Source organism: Mytilus trossulus, chromosome 1 (assembly GCF_036588685.1).
Source record: "Mytilus trossulus isolate FHL-02 chromosome 1, PNRI_Mtr1.1.1.hap1, whole genome shotgun sequence".
In the NCBI taxonomy this organism is placed as follows: domain Eukaryota; kingdom Metazoa; phylum Mollusca; class Bivalvia; order Mytilida; family Mytilidae; genus Mytilus; species Mytilus trossulus.
This window is the reverse complement of record NC_086373.1, coordinates 81,323,989-81,340,124: the sequence shown is the minus strand read 5'-3', so window position 1 is coordinate 81,340,124 and position 16,136 is coordinate 81,323,989. Positions and strand designations below refer to the sequence as shown.

General features: G+C 33.8%; 3 protein-coding genes across 3 annotated transcripts; all 3 read left to right on the top strand.

The window, feature by feature from the left end:
- The first annotated feature begins 1,084 nt into the window (after positions 1 to 1,084).
- LOC134686930 (uncharacterized) lies at positions 1,085 to 4,552 on the top strand. Its single transcript, XM_063546781.1, has 3 exons — positions 1,085 to 2,242; positions 2,735 to 2,845; positions 4,160 to 4,552. The coding sequence occupies exons 1-3, from the start codon at positions 1,090 to 1,092 to the stop codon at positions 4,306 to 4,308; spliced, it is 1,413 nt and encodes a 470-aa protein (XP_063402851.1). The 5' UTR covers positions 1,085 to 1,089; the 3' UTR covers positions 4,309 to 4,552.
- A 470-nt stretch (positions 4,553 to 5,022) lies between these two features.
- LOC134686921 (protein SON-like) lies at positions 5,023 to 9,023 on the top strand. The gene is made up of 3 exons (XM_063546773.1): positions 5,023 to 5,253; positions 6,553 to 6,807; positions 7,869 to 9,023. The coding sequence occupies exons 2-3, from the start codon at positions 6,588 to 6,590 to the stop codon at positions 8,522 to 8,524; spliced, it is 876 nt and encodes a 291-aa protein (XP_063402843.1). The 5' UTR covers positions 5,023 to 5,253; positions 6,553 to 6,587; the 3' UTR covers positions 8,525 to 9,023.
- Positions 9,024 to 11,188: 2,165 nt separating this feature from the next.
- Positions 11,189 to 15,894, top strand: LOC134710455 (uncharacterized). The gene is made up of 2 exons (XM_063570822.1): positions 11,189 to 11,363; positions 14,959 to 15,894. Exon 2 carries the CDS (start codon positions 15,027 to 15,029, stop codon positions 15,648 to 15,650), a length of 624 nt encoding a protein of 207 aa, XP_063426892.1. The 5' UTR covers positions 11,189 to 11,363; positions 14,959 to 15,026; the 3' UTR covers positions 15,651 to 15,894.
- Positions 15,895 to 16,136: the final 242 nt, after the last annotated feature.

The following is a 16,136-nucleotide window of genomic DNA, read 5'->3' as shown; positions in this document are numbered from 1 at the left end:
TTTAGCAGTTAAAGTAAAAAAAAATGTTACATAGAATTTTCGGTTTTTATAATCAATTTTATTGATAATCGAAGTTCCAAAACATCCCTTACTCACTTAAATTTCACAATTTCATCATGACACAGTCAAGAAAACAGTCGGCATGTGAAATTCTTTTATTGAAAGATATATATAGAAATACTGTTTCAAGCGAAAGGTTAGTTTTATTAATTTGTATCTCTTTGTCTATATGTATTTCTCACTTGCAACCTAAATATTCAGCCGAATGCTGTACCGTATTATCGTATGCTTGGGATCCCAAGAAAATAGATATAACTGCGTAAATGCATCTCATTCTGATTTTAGTTGTTTGTGGCGAACACAGTAAAGTCTCGCACGACCTCCGAAAAACAAAAAAGTATTTTAAAAAGCAGATAGTATGAAAGGACAATTGAAAATCGCTGGTAGATATCATTTTTAGTTTGAAAAATATATTGGTCAGGTGAGCAATTGTGATATCGTCACACTTTGCGTCCGTCTGTCCGCCCGTCTATCTCAGTGTAGATTGTTGTCAGGTGTGGATTAAGGCGGTTTCAGCTTGAAACTTTAATTCCTCGCTAATTTAAACACACAATCTTTAGTTCGAGATATCTACATTTCACCCCTTTAGAAGAATATTTCAATAATTTTAGCTAAAAAAAAAAACTCAAAAAAAATTTTCGCCTCGCTCCGCTCGTCGAAAATAAAATTTGCGCCCCCCCTAACTGAAAATCCTGGATCCGCCCCTGGCCCGTATAAATTTATCTCCAAACATATAAAACATCAATGATATTGAAATGTATATGAATTTTGATCAAGCACATAAAGAACAAACATGAAATTAATATATGATCTTTCAAAAACTTTATTGGTACATGTTTTTAAACAATAAAAAAAAGAATAATGACGGCTCTAGTCAAATATTTCATAATTCATATAACTTACCACTTTAATTTATCTATCCGAAAAACTCACTTCGATATATCAGACGAAGTTGTTTACATATCATAATCCTTTATTGATTTTACTTTATGACTGCCTCAGCATGCCATACAAATTTAAATCTCTGTTATGAAAGCAATAGGTCACGGAGGTCATATATTTATCATCATTGACTATATTATAAGTGCGCAATTCACTAGCATAATGGTTGTTAGAATAGCAAAGAGGAATACAGCAGTTGTTCAGTATGGAATTTTCTTTTTTCGCTCTATGTCGTCAGGAGGTGTTGATTTTCGCCTTGATACTTTGTCCCCAAGAAGTGCTCCTGGATTCAAATCATCAAAGAAATTATGGTGGGCAAAAGAAGTGACACCAAAACTTTATGTTGCTGGAGGATTAACAGAAACGCAAATAAAATACGCACATGATGGAGGATTTAATGGCGTTATATCTCTATACCAAGAAAACGACCCTGGTCAGTTTGGGGGTGAACAACTAGCATCTGTATTAGATGCCAAATATGCTGCAAAGATTGCCGGTCTTCAGTTTGATGCCATTCTGAAAGAGAACGAAGACTGGGCTTGTGTTAAAGCAGTTGAGAAACTAACCCACTCAATTATTGAAATGGAGAACCCAATTTTGCTCTATGGCAGTCAACCACAAGCTGTAGCTTTTACAACATTATTGCATACGGCTCACATGTCAAAACTGGACTCTAAATACGAACCAAAAGTTAACAGTGAGAAATTCTATAAAATGAGTGCTCTAATGGGAATGGATTTCACAGCAGATAAGTTGAAATCGGTTGTTGCAGAAATAACAGGTGAGCCAATCGTTAGTAACCCACCAAAATGTGATGCATATCAAAATTGGTTAGGATATTGGCTTGCTCATCCTGTGTATAAGAATTGGTTTACTGCCGGTCAGATTAGAAGGGGGCATTTAAAGGAACTGGAAGCTCATGGATTTAAATCGGTCATCAATATGCGGATGGGTAAAACTTTGGACAGCAATCCTTCACAAGAGACTGTAAATCTCATCAACATACCAGACAACGTCAATACTTATGACGAGAACTATAACCCTGTGCGACAAACACAATCGACTTTGGAAAAAGTGGTCTTAGATCCAGCCTTGGACAGAAAACATATATCTCCTTCATCAATGGTTAATTATGAAACCCAGAACGCCGAGGAGTATGGTGACGAAATTGGCTTTAATGAAGAAATTGAAAGCAAACATTTTAAGGAATCATCATTGAAATATTACCATTTACCTTTAGGTATGGTTGCTTTTTAATCTTACAAATTTAAGAATTTCTAAAAATAACATTTAAAGTGAAGTGAATATTATAGAAAAAAAGACGAAAAAAAATGTTTTTGAATGTATGCGCTTTTATTTTATTTGCAATAAGGTGAAATGAATGTCCAGTATGAAATTTAGGTAAAATTTCTCCTGAAGTAAATCAAAGGTCCCGTAAGAAAAAAACATTGAAATTACTGCTCCGTTATTAACTGTTAAACATTGTTTATAACCATAGTTACAACTTTTTAATATGTTTACAAAACATTTGATATTTGCATCATAAATTTCTACATGCTCTGGTTGTCAAGCTTTATTTCTTTCATTTTTAAATCAACTTCATTTATAACTTTTTCAGCTTACCAGCTAAAGCAAATGAAGTAATATTCCTAAATGTGCACCAGTATTCACGGATTATTAGTTTTCCATACTATATTTGCCTATTTAAAATTAAGATAAAATTATATTTCAGATTTAAATGTAACATACAGCGCAGATGTATTTCAACAGTACAAGGACAAGCTACTAGACATAGGACGAGACGGTCCAGTTTTGTTTCATTGTGCTATAGGAAAAAGAGCTGGTAAATATTAATAGACCATGAAAATATATTATTTGCTCATTCTATTTTTCATTCAGTGATGAGGTCAACTAGAGTCATTAACCTGGAGTCAAACGGCCATGATACATAAAGATAACGTGGCCATAATCAAGGTCAACTACCAACAAAAAGTCATAGGGCAGAACAATTTGTTTTTTATGCCCCACCTACCGATAGTAAAAGGGCATTATGTTTTATTGTCTGTGTGTCCGTTTGTCCGTCCGTCGTTACTCGTACCGTTTGTCGTACCGTCCGTTCGTTCGTCCGTCCGTCTGTCCTGCTTCAGTTCAAAGTTTTTGGTCGAGGTTGTTTTTGATGAAGCTGAAGTCCAATCAACTTCAAACTTAGTACACATGTTTCTTATGTTATGATCTTTCTAATTTTTAAGCCAAGTTTTACTTTGACCCAATTTCACGGTCCATTGAACATGGAAAATGATAGTGCGAGTGGGGCATCCGTGTACTTTGGACACATTCTTGTTATCCTTTATCTTTGTAAAACCCCATAATTGTTTGTGTCTTACTGACAAATATATCTAATAGAAACAACATGTGTTTATGATTTATCATTACCCATCAATTTCTAGTTTACTTTTTTCAATCTCGGTCAACGATACCATTATGCATGATAGTTGCACCATGCGTTTTTGAGGTTCCTTTACCTTCTGACAAATATGGCCGTGTTGACTCCTATTATTTTTTGTTTATCTTAGTTTAGACTAACGTGTGCACCCAGTAATGTTTATGGCTGCACATATGGTCATACTGCAGATAACCTGAATGCATTCTTTGGAAGAACCTTAGTCCTAATGACAACAGGAAATTTAAAAAAAAAGAGTTTTCATCTCGAGAATGTGGCCCAAGTTAATTTTTTTTTTATAGAATTACCGTCTTGCGCATCTACAAATCTAGTACAATGAATAATTACAAAGAATAGATCTTTTAAAAAAAAAAAAAAATTCGCAACATTAGGCACCTTTGATTTGTATAGTATATTAATTCTCCCGTATATACTACCGTATCTAGCGAGTTATTTTACCTGGTGTAAAATTTCGCGATTTTCATTTAATAAGGTATATGAAATATATTGCGATTATTATTTTGGCGGATTCAAAACTTTTCTCAATACCTTTGCTTGTGCACTTTTCAATTGACGGAATTTATTTTGGCGATTTGTTCTATCCGTGAATATTTACACTCCGCTAATATAATCCTCTATACGGTAAAATATGATGACATCCAAATTGCATTTTAATTCACATAAACACGTTATAGTATCTAAACTGATTTATTTCAGCATTTATTGGCGTCCTGGCAGCGGCATTACAGTACAATAAAGATTTACCGTGGGCTTTGAAGCGCATCAATGAGCTCGGATTTACTGTCAACGAAACAAGTTTTAGTGATGTCTACAAGATGTACAATGACGTGCTTAAGAATACATGACTTTAAAAATTTCTTTGCACTGATTTTTTTCTTCAGTATTTCTATGATCATTTTCTCTTCAACATAGAAAAAACTAATGTAACATTTATTGAAATCATTGCTTTATAATTTCTATAAGTTGTTAAAGAGGTGACGGATCTTTTTGGTTCTATCGCAAATGCATTGCTTATATATAATTGGGCTGATTATTTTGTTTATTTTCGATTTTGAATTGCATTTTTAAATAAAGATGTATTTTTACTGTATTTGTTGTGTCCTATTTTTTTCACAAACTACGCCCGAATGCACAATTAAAAAATCTTGAAATCTTGAAACGCTTCCCGGCAAAAAGGGGGAAAATCGTAACAATTTATACATTCACGTAAATCGCTTTCTAAAAAGGGTTAATTACACTTTTCTGTATTACCAGCCTTGCCATTGTCGGGATAACAAAGTAAATATAGGAGTATATTTTCTTATATACGCACACATATTGGTGAGACACAAACTGCTTGCATCTTTTGGAGGCAAAATGTACTATTAGCCTGTCTATATTCCTATAGTCGGTGACATATGGCAAACTTTTGACTCCTGATTTCCAGTACAGGATCTCTAAGTTATTTTGCATACTATTTTGTTCGTGACTTACGGCTCTGTATAGTCATTGTAATAGATCTCTTCATCAGACCAATTATCTGGTCAGTTTGTGGAGGCATTTATTTTATGAGGGAGCTTTGTTAATTTTATCTAGTAGTTTGTTCCATATTTATTATTTGTTCTACAAAAGTGAAAATTGTATTACAAATACCTGATTTGAAAATCAATCAAGTTATAATTAGTATATTAAAGACAAGTGTTAACTTTTTTTTATAAACTTTAAATTATATTCATGAACTCTTCTCAAAATAGTTTGTTATTGAGAAGGACTGTCACACACTTTCATATCCGAGTACGTAAAGGAAACTGGTAAGTTAGTTTGAACAAATTGATTTACAATTTATAATTTTTATATATAATTTATATAATATAGAATGATCAATGCTTTTTAGCAGCTGTTCATAAAAAAACTATTTTATAATTCAAGTCGAAACGAAAACAATGTAGACATGCATATATTATACTACAATGAAGGATCTTATAACGTTGGTTTCCCCGACAGAACATGTTTTTGGATGAAAATGCCATATATTTCAAAACGGTCGCGATAGATGAATATATGTATTTAAAGTGATTGCTGTGAAAATGTGATCATTGTGTGACATAATGTTATATGTCAGACGGAAACTATCTTATAATATAATTTGCTTTCCTGTTAAAATCTTATAATCTTACATAATTAAGATCCGGGTGTTCTTGAAAAACTAGATATTTGTTGAATTGAAGGCTAAAACTCCCGTCTCGACTTCAAATTCTTATTAAATTCACATTTCAGCCGGAAAGTTGTAAACATGCACACTTCATATCATTTATAAAAATGCCATGTGTTCATCAGTTGTTGTTGATGGGACAACCATGTTGGGGGGATGTGTTTAATATACATGCCAGTCAGACAGGATTAATATGACCTTGACCTCATTTCATGGTCAGTGGTCAAGGTTAATTTTGCGTTGTCAAGTTGTATCTCAGGTACTCTAACCTATAGGTTAACTATACTACGTGCATGGAATGAGTGTAAATAAAAGGACAGCGCCATGTCAGAAAAACGAAAGACCACGTAAAGACAAACAAAATAACACAACACTGTCACTGTGTTCACAGAATTACACAGAGTGTTCCCCACTAGTGTAACCCGTAGAGGTGTTCATGATGTCTATTAGTATCCGATAGTATCTGTAAGCAATATGTTTAGTGAACTAATTATTCAATTGGTGTACGGAATGGTTGCAAGTCAGTCTGGTAGGTTTTATCGGACTGGACCTCATTTTCAATGTTCAGTGGCCAATTTTAAAAGATGTATGGTCGTTTTCGTTTCTCAGACACTAAACATTAAATTGAGAATAGAAATGGCAAATGTGTTAAAGAGACAACAACTCGGCCAAAGAGCAGCGAGAAAATCCTGCACCCGGCTTGCTTATTATACATCCACTACATTTGACCTTCGGTGGATAGTTGTCTCATTGGCAAATATACCATATCTCCTTACTATTATATCCAGCAACATATCATCTAAAACTCTGTGTGTGCATTCTTTTTCATATATAAAAGAAATAATATAGCAATGCTTCTTAAAGATATTATGTGTCTTTAATCGTTCTTTTAATATAGCGTATGCTTAACAAAGCGCCAGTGAACCGTCTTTGATGTCTGGACAAGCCAAGAGAAACAGCAGAAGCAACAGCAATGATTCCTTACTTGAACATAGTTTGTCACTGGATTCGAGTGTAATTATCACAGGATATGAAAAGCCCTGGCTTGATAGATCTGCTATTTGTTTGGACGCAGGGTCGGATACAGATCATGCGAACATAGAGAACAACGAAACAGCTCTTGAATGCAACTTAAACATACGAGGAAATCAAGGTATATTATTTTCGTATAATTATTTTTTCATACGATCGAAAATGAAATGTTAATCACATTTTAAAATTCACATTTTAATACCTCCTATCCTCGTTCATGCTATCGTCATATATATGTGTACACCGTGAGAACAAAACGGTTGCCACTCTTTGTCTGGGGCACCGCAGGTATTACTTCATGCTATCGCCATACATCTATGTGCATCCTGAGCACTAAACGGTTGCCACTCCTAGTCTAGGGCATCGCAGGTATTACTGCTATCCAATTTTCAATGACATATTAATAGATCAGTAGCCTTCATTATATATAACTTTGAACTTGAATATATATCAAAAGATGCAAGCAGCCACTAATCTAATAATAAGATTCGTAAAAGAGGACTATATGAACAAATGAGATACTTTTCAACAGAACTGGTATTGATATTTGAAATCTTATAAAATCTAAATATAAAACACAGAAAACTAAAGAAAACTAAAGAAAATAGCAACACGTTGACCTAGCAATAGGTCAACTTTATTTTTTGTATAAAATGATTATGATTGTAAGGTGTATGTCTGTTTGGCTATTATCGTCGTACAATGACCTTATTTTCCATAATTAAGTTCTCCTGGTTAAATTTGTTTCTTAGATACAACACGCAATAGGTCAACTATATTTAACGCATGTCATACTTGTAAGGTAAACATGTATGTCTGGCAGGGTTCGTCCGTCTTTGACCTGATTTTCATGGTTCATCGATCAATATTTCTTGTTAAAGTTTTCTTAGATACTATTTGTTATACTAGTAGGTCAACAACATTCAAAGCATATTTGTATATGGAATGATAGTAATGGTTTACATGTATTTCTAGTTTGGTTTGCCTGACCTTGACCTAATTTAATTGGATCATGTTAAGTTTATGTGATAGTAATAAAAAAAAATTGAAGGACGCCCCGTTGGTGGCCTTTGGCTGTTGTTTGCTGTATGGTCGGGTTGTTGTCGCTTTGGCACATTCCCCATTTCCATTCTCAATTTTAATTGCAGTAGATATATCATTTTATCTTTTATACTTTTATAGAACAAGATAATGGGAAAAGGCGGTCATCATTGATGTCTATAAAGAACGATTCTGGTATTGAAAATAGTATGACAATAGATAAAAGTATAATCATTACCCACTACGAGAAACCTTGGGCTGACAGATCTGCCATTGACCTTGAACCTGGTTCTTTTTCTGAACAATGTGTTGATAAAACAACTGAGTCAAACACTACTGAAAAGGAAAATTTAGAACTCCACCCTGATAGGTCTTCTCAAGGTCATTCAGACGTACAGCAAAGAGCACGTGATCATGAGAGAAGAAAAACCCGTAAACACAAAATTCAAGACAATGAAAATGACAAAAAACAAAAAAGAAGCAATAGAAAAAGTAAAGAACGATCAAGAAGTAACACACCCGTTCATCGCACAAGACGAAAACCACGCAGATATCGATCAAGAAGCAGTGAAACAAAACATCGATCCAGAAGCAGGACACCAATGTATCGCACAAGACGTCAAACTAGTAGATATCGATCAAGAAGCAATGAAACAAAACATCGATCCAGAAGCAAGACACCAATGTATCGTACAAGGCGCAAAACTAGAAGTTACCAATCAAGAAGCAATGAAACAATACAAAGAGTAAGAAGTAAGACACCAATCCGACGTTCTAAACGCAAAAAGCGCAGATGACGTTTCGAAAGCCAAACATCAGGTCAGCGATCATTGACATTGGACGCAAGACATCCACACGAAGGAAATAAACTGATAAAAGCGTAGTTTAACAATCAAAGTTATGGTGGAGTTATCAGTAGTACGACATTATTGAAGTGTTGTTAGTATGTCGTATTGCAGCACATGAACTATTTTAAGATGTTGTTTTTTCTGGGAATAAATGCAATAACCTAGCATAATGATTTATATTCTAATAGGAAAACTCAGTGCACCGTATACACTAAAGCCCTTATCAAAAACACATCACAGGGATTTAGTATTTTAACGTCATTAATAGTCAAAGAAGACATGACTAGTGCAATGTCAAAAATAAATGTATCGACAGGTAGTAGTATAGTGAAGAGCGACATCTATAGAAATAAAAGTTAACGTGTCTGTGTCTCTATACATCTCGCCTCAAAAGATAATGAAATTTAGTTATGTTTTAATTTGCTAATGACAAAATCAATATTAGTGCCAATGTGAACTATATTCAGAGATCTAATTACAATATTGGTACGATAACCCTTACTTATAAGTTTGTTTAAAGGTTCGACGAGTTTACAAGGATCACATAGTGATTTCCTCGCTTTAAGTACAAGATTACCATAAAATTTAGGATGTGAAATACAATTTTTAATAAGCTTTCTACAGGTATAGCCAAATTTACTAATCAAATCTTTGTATCTATGAAAGAATTTAGTAAAAGTTTTAAGTAATTTATGGTATCGAAATCCCTGACACAACAATTTACCAGTGATGCATTGATTACGTTCGTTAAAATCTATGACATCAGAACACACACGGGCAAACCGAACGAGTTGCGATATATAAACACCGTATGATGGAGCCAAAGGCACATCGCCGTCTAAAAAAGGAAAATTAACAATAGGAAATGAAAAATCGTCTCTTTTGTCGTAAATTTTAGTGTGAAGTTTCCCGTTTGAAATTGAAATGTCTAAATCTAGAAAAGGACAGCTGCTGCTGTTTATGTTAGATTTAGTTAAAGTAAGTTCGTTTGGGTAAATTTCTGAAGTATATTTAGAGAACTCTGGATTATTCAACGAAAAAATATCATCCAAATAACGGTAGTTATTTTGAATGTATCAACTAAATGAAACAATGATGGGTCTTTTCTGAGTTTGGTCATAAACTGAGATTCATAGCAATATAGAAGTAAATCTGCTATTAAAGGGGCACAGTTGGTGCCCATAGGAATACCTACTACCTGACGATACACTTTATCGCCGAAACGTACATAAATGTTATCAAGCAGAAAGTTTAAAGCTTCAATCATATCCTCACATTTCCAGTAAGTGCATCTAGCATACTTTCCTTTTTCGTTACAGAAAAAGGCCTTAAACGAGTTACAGCAAATAAAATTACAATGAGATTTTTCGAAAGACCATTTTATCAAATACAAAAACTTTTTCTTTATAAGATTGTGTAAGTGTAGTGTACAGAGTAGAAAAATCATAACTGTCAACAGAATTGTAAGGACCATTGAAAGCATGTATTTTATCTAAAACCTCTAAAGAATTTTTAACACTCCAAAAATAATTAATACCAATATTTTCATAAGCTTTATTACAAAAGTTAATAACCAGTTCTTTGATAGTAGTAAGGGAGGTGGTTAGAAGCACTGATAAATTAGTAGTAGAACACTTACTCGAAGCGGAGATGAATTATGGTTGCATTATTTCTGAAATTCATGCATCAATTGTAAACAAAAACATCAGGTAAGCGACACAGACTCCTTGGAGTGTGTAGTTTTTTTTTATTATTGTCATTATTGATGAAATAAGTTGAATACCCCGTAAACATGGAAATTGGAATAGTAAGGCATATGAGATTGTATCAATATCTGTCAGTGACTTTCATATGTTAATCACAGATAACCTAAGTGATATTGTTGTGAATGGTTAATGTGAATTACCTTGTACGTGAAAGTAGTATGAGCTGGCCTTATACTGCTCGTGTGTGTGAGAAATTGCTTGAATATGTGTACATTTCATCACTTTTAGAATCTACAAAATAAGAGTAAGGTCTGTGGTAATTTCATATCATATGATATTGACTGTCACGTTTATGACAAGCAAGATCTATACATGTAGTACTCCGCAAAGTGTTACCAGATGCTTATTCCACAAAGTTATCAATACTAGTTACAGTTTACTTGTTCGTGTAGATATATATCATATTGAACGTTTGACTCATTGAGAATTCTGAATAATATGAAAGTAGGAAACAAAGATATATTAATTATTGGTAATCTTGATCATGTATTTGTATTTGCCTATGCTCTGATTTGCAAATATGCAATGCACAAATTCATTGGAAATTTTCTTTCTGTCGGGGGATGTTATATATGGTCATATATATTGTGTCATTCAGTTTATATGCTGTACGGAATTGCATGTACAAGTGATGTCCGGAAACGCCTTTTTGTTTTACTCTCTCTTTTATTAAATGTCGTCAACGTAAGACGTGTTTTTTGTTAATGAGCAATTAAAAGACGAGTCCGCTATATCGTCACAACTTGACCTTACACTCATTTCTGTTTCAATGTCATTTTTGAGTTTTTATGAGTTTGTTTCTCATATGATAATCATACTTCATCCACTTCATTTAAAGTGAAAGAGAAACAGCAGTAGTAATAGCTATGATTCCTTACTTGAAAATAGCTTGCCCGCACTGGACGCAAGTGTAATCATCACAGGGTATGAAAAGCCCTGGCTTGATAGATCTGCTATTTGTTTAGAAGCAGGATCGGATACAGATCATGAGAACATAGAGAACAATGAAACAGCTGTCCAAGGTACATTGTTTTCATATAATTAATTTTTCAAACGATCGAAAAGGAAATGTAAATCACATTAATACCTCCTATCGCCTTACATATGTTCACCCTAAGCACAAAACAATTGCCACTTTTACTCTGGTGTTACTGCTTCATATACATCCAATTTTGATTTCAATGACATATTGATGGATCATTAGACTTCATTACATATAATATTGAACAAAAAATATCAAAAGATACAACTTTTCTTAAGAGAGCACTATGAACAAATGAGATACATTGCAACAGAACGTGCATTGATATTTGAAATCATGAAATCTCAATATACAACACAGAAAACTAAAGATAAAGTCACACCAGCACTAGAAAATATCAAAAGAGAATAGAAAAATTACAATAAAAATATAACAGAAAACACAATGAATATTATTTTTTTACTGTAATATTCAACTAGTGTTTATGTATTTTGAAGCAATCTTTAACAGGAACGCTCCGAGCCAAATGGTTGTACAGACGCAGGGGTATAAATACATGAGCAATAGTGCATGAAAAAAAAACCCAAACCATCCTTCATTTATGCATAAAGGAGTTGCAATCGGGTTGCAATCGTAGTTTTCAAGAGAAACAAAAGATAAAAAAGGGACAACAAAATCACAAGTGGAAGAAAACCCGACACTACCAAAAAACGAAACAAGATAACCAGTCTAGAGTGGGGTGCTCATTTTCGCCACATCTTTTTCATGTTTTCTACAGTTTATGTTCAGGTCTAAAGGTTTTTGAAGTATACTGATATTTCTAAATGAAGATAACTTCAAATGCAAAATATTCTTAAACTTGAAAACGTGTTTGTTTGAAAATTATCATCTGAAAAGTTGGATTAAAGGGTGTGTGAAATTTCCTGATTTTTTGTCAATGGGGAACACATATTCGCCGTTTTTATACGCCCATCGTCTTTTAGACGGGACGTATTATGGTATACCGTTGTCCGTCCGTCCGTCTGTTTGTCCGTCCGTCTGTTTGTCCGTCCGTCTGTTTGTCCGTCCGTCTGTTCGTCGTACCGTCCGTCCGTCCGTCGTCCACACTTCGGACAATAACTCAAAAACACTTTCACCAATTTCCATGAAACTTAAGTGAATTGTTTATATCTATTGACGTAAGCTCCCTTTTTTTTTTTTTAATTTCAGATTTTAAGTTTTGGATTTATGGGGCTTTATTCATAAAAAAGGGGGGATTTTCAACACTTCGGGACAATAACTCGAAAATGCTTTCACCAATGTCCATGATTCTTCGTGAATTGTTTATATCTATTGACGTAAGCTCCCTTTCGTTTTTTTTTAATTTCAGATTTTAAGTTTTGGATTTATGGGGCTTTATTCATAAAAAAGGGGTGATTTTCAACACTTCGGACAATAACTCAAAAAGGCTTTCACCAATGTCCATGAAACTTTGGTGACTTGTTTATATCTATTGATGTAAGCTCCCTTTCAATTTTTATAAATTTCAGATTTTAAGTTTTGGATTTATGGGGCTTAATTCATAAAAAAAGGGGGATTTTTAACACTTCGGACAATAACTCAAAAAGGCTTCCACCAATGTCCATGAAACTTTGGTGAATTGTTTATATCTATTGATGTAAGCCCTCTTTCAATTTTTATAAATTTCAGATTTTAAATTTCCATAACTAACACTTTCACAAAATTTTATGCAACTTTGATAAATTGTTTATATCTATTGACATTAATAGTGCCAATTTTTTTGTGCATTTTTATTTATTATATGGGGAGGGGGGGGGGGGGGGTATTTGACAGGGCTCACACTATTTCTAGTTGATCATATAAATTCATTTAAAGCATAAAAGACAAGTTAAAAGAGCAACAGGCGTATCATGCGCCAAAACGCAGCCCTTTATTTTACATGTCGCGCCGTATCTCAGAAATAATTTATGATAATTGCTTAAAACTTTACACACTTCTTTGTTATATTAATCTTAAGATCTGTATACTTTTTGGTTTTGATTCAAAATTTTATTTTAGTGATATTTTGTTTTTTGATGATAATGTAAAAAAACAAAAAACAGGGTTGGGGGTTTCACATGTCCCGCCGTGTCTCAAAAACAACATATGGTTATTGCTTAAAACATTTTCAGAAACTTTTTATGATTATTGCATAAAACTTCCACACAAGACATCGGGCGTATCATGCGCTCATTGCGCAGCTGTTTATTACACATCTTTTTAAAACCAAAAAAAACGCAGCTTTAAACAACATTAATCAAATCAATTTCATTATCGATGAATAGCAGACATTTCAAAGGTGTTAAAAGCACTGAAATTTAGGGCATTCAGTCAAAGAATTACTTAGAAATACTTCTTTGAATTCGTGTTTTTCTTTAGGAAATTGGCCGAAAATTGTTGTCCGTTTTTCGGTCCTTTTCAGTAGGTGCCGCAATTTTGTCTCAGTTTTAAAAAATAATCATATTTGTTTTTTATATCAATAACCGGTATATGTCTTCCAATTCAGCCATCCATTGATGTTTTTACACCTCAAAATCATAAAACGGCGAAATTGTGTCCCCGACGAATATGGGCACCCCACTCTAGAATCACTAAATAGAAATAAAAAACACAGCGACACGGAATCAACAAAAATCGAAGGCGGTCTTAAAAGATTCTTAAAAGTGCTCCTGAAAGGTATGCAGATCTCCTATTTCACATGTGGCACCGGCCCATCGTGTTGAAAATGGCAAGTACATTTTCGATGACCATTCATTCGGTCATGCCGCAAACTAGGAAAAAAGACGTGAATATTGAAATGACAATGGGAAGCGTTTGAAATTGAAATATTTTGCATTGGAAGGCACCCATAAACCAACATGAAATAATTTTCATATAAAGGTAAAATAGCTTAATCCAATGGTAGTGCACATATTGATGGTTTAGTCTTAGAAAACATAATTTATTGTTATTGGGCTTTAAACTATATTTCAGTTACTGCGAATACTGGTCTCAGTTTCATACTTTGTATCTTTCGTCTTTTTGTTATTTTTAAGTGCTGAGTAGCGATCCGATGAATCGAGCCTTATCATGTTTGTTTTTATGTTGTGTCGTTACACCTCTATCCCCTGGTGACGAGATAATTGAGCGGTTACATATATATGTTTAGCTCCGTCACATTCTCCATGTGACTGTCACAAGCGAGTGGTCTGTTATCAAGTGACTACCTGTTATATAAAAAAAAGATAGGGTATAATTTACAATGAGACAACTTTCCACAAGAGACCAAATAACACAAAAATTAACATTTAAAGGTCACTGTACGGCCTTCAACAATGAACAAAGACCATACAATATATTCAGATATAAAAGGTCCCTAATGACAAATGTAAAACAATGCAAACTAGAAAACTAATGGTCTGATATATGTACAAAATAATGAACGAAAATCAAAAACATACAACAAAAAAACACAACCAATAAATTACGGGCTCCTGCTTTGGGACAGCTTTAGCATACATGTGTCAGAATGGTTTTTTTTGTTAAACAACAAAATTTGGAAAAGACGTTACTGAGATGGAAAACTTGTGTCTAATTTATATTTCATACCTTTATAGATCAAGATAATGAAACAAGGCGGTCATCATTCACGTCTTTAAAGAACGATTCTGGTATTGAAAATAGTATGATAATAGATAAAAGTATTATCATTACCCAGTACGAGAAACCTTGGGCTGACAGATCTGCCATTGACCTTGAACCTGATTGTTATTCTGAACAATGTGTGGTTAAAACAACTGAATCAAACACTACTCCTTCAGACGAACAGCAAGCGAAACGTGATGGTTTAAAAAGGAAAACCCGTGAACACAAACATCAAGACAATGAAAATGACTGTAAACAAAAAAGAAGCAATAGAAAAAGGAAAGAACGATCAAGAAGTAACACACCCGTTCATCGTACACGCAGATATCGACCAAGAAGCAGTGAAACACAGCATCCGTCCAGAAGCAAGACACACGTGCATCGCACTAGACGCCAAACGCATCGATACCGATCAAGAAGCAATGAAACAAAATATCGGTCTAGAAGCCAGACACACATGAAACGCACTAGACGCCGAATGCATCGATACCGTTCAAGAAGCAATGAAACTCAACATAGATCAAGAAGCAATAAAACTCAACATAGATCAAGAAGCAATAAAACTCGACATAGATCAAAAAGCAATGAAACTCAAGCAATAAAATCAAAAAGCAATGAAACTCAACATAGTTCAAGAAGTAAGACACCAATCCGCCGTTCTTAACGCAAAAGCACAGATTACGTTCTAATTGTAAAGCAAAAAATCAAGTCGGCGATCTAGAAACATTAATTGATATTGACCGAGGAGCAATACATCAGCACGTAAGAAATATACTGGAAAAGAGTGGTTTAACAAACAAAATAAAGTAATGGTGGAGTAAGACATTATTTAATTGTTGTTTGTTTATCCTGTTGCAGCACATGGCCTATAGTAAGTTGTTGATTTTAGGTAATAAAGGCAATAAATAACCTAGCATGGTGATGTATATTTTAATAGAAAAATACAGTAAACCGAATATACTAAAGCACATACCAGGAGTTATTTTTCGTTCTTTAAAATATTCCAGTAGATTGTAGTTTTATCATTACGCTATGTCACGAAAAGTGCACACCCACTCACCTTTCACCAGTTGCTTGAGATAAAAAGTTCTTCAAACTAATTTATTCTTTCAGACAAGGTTTTTAGTTTGACTGTTATAATACTTAATAT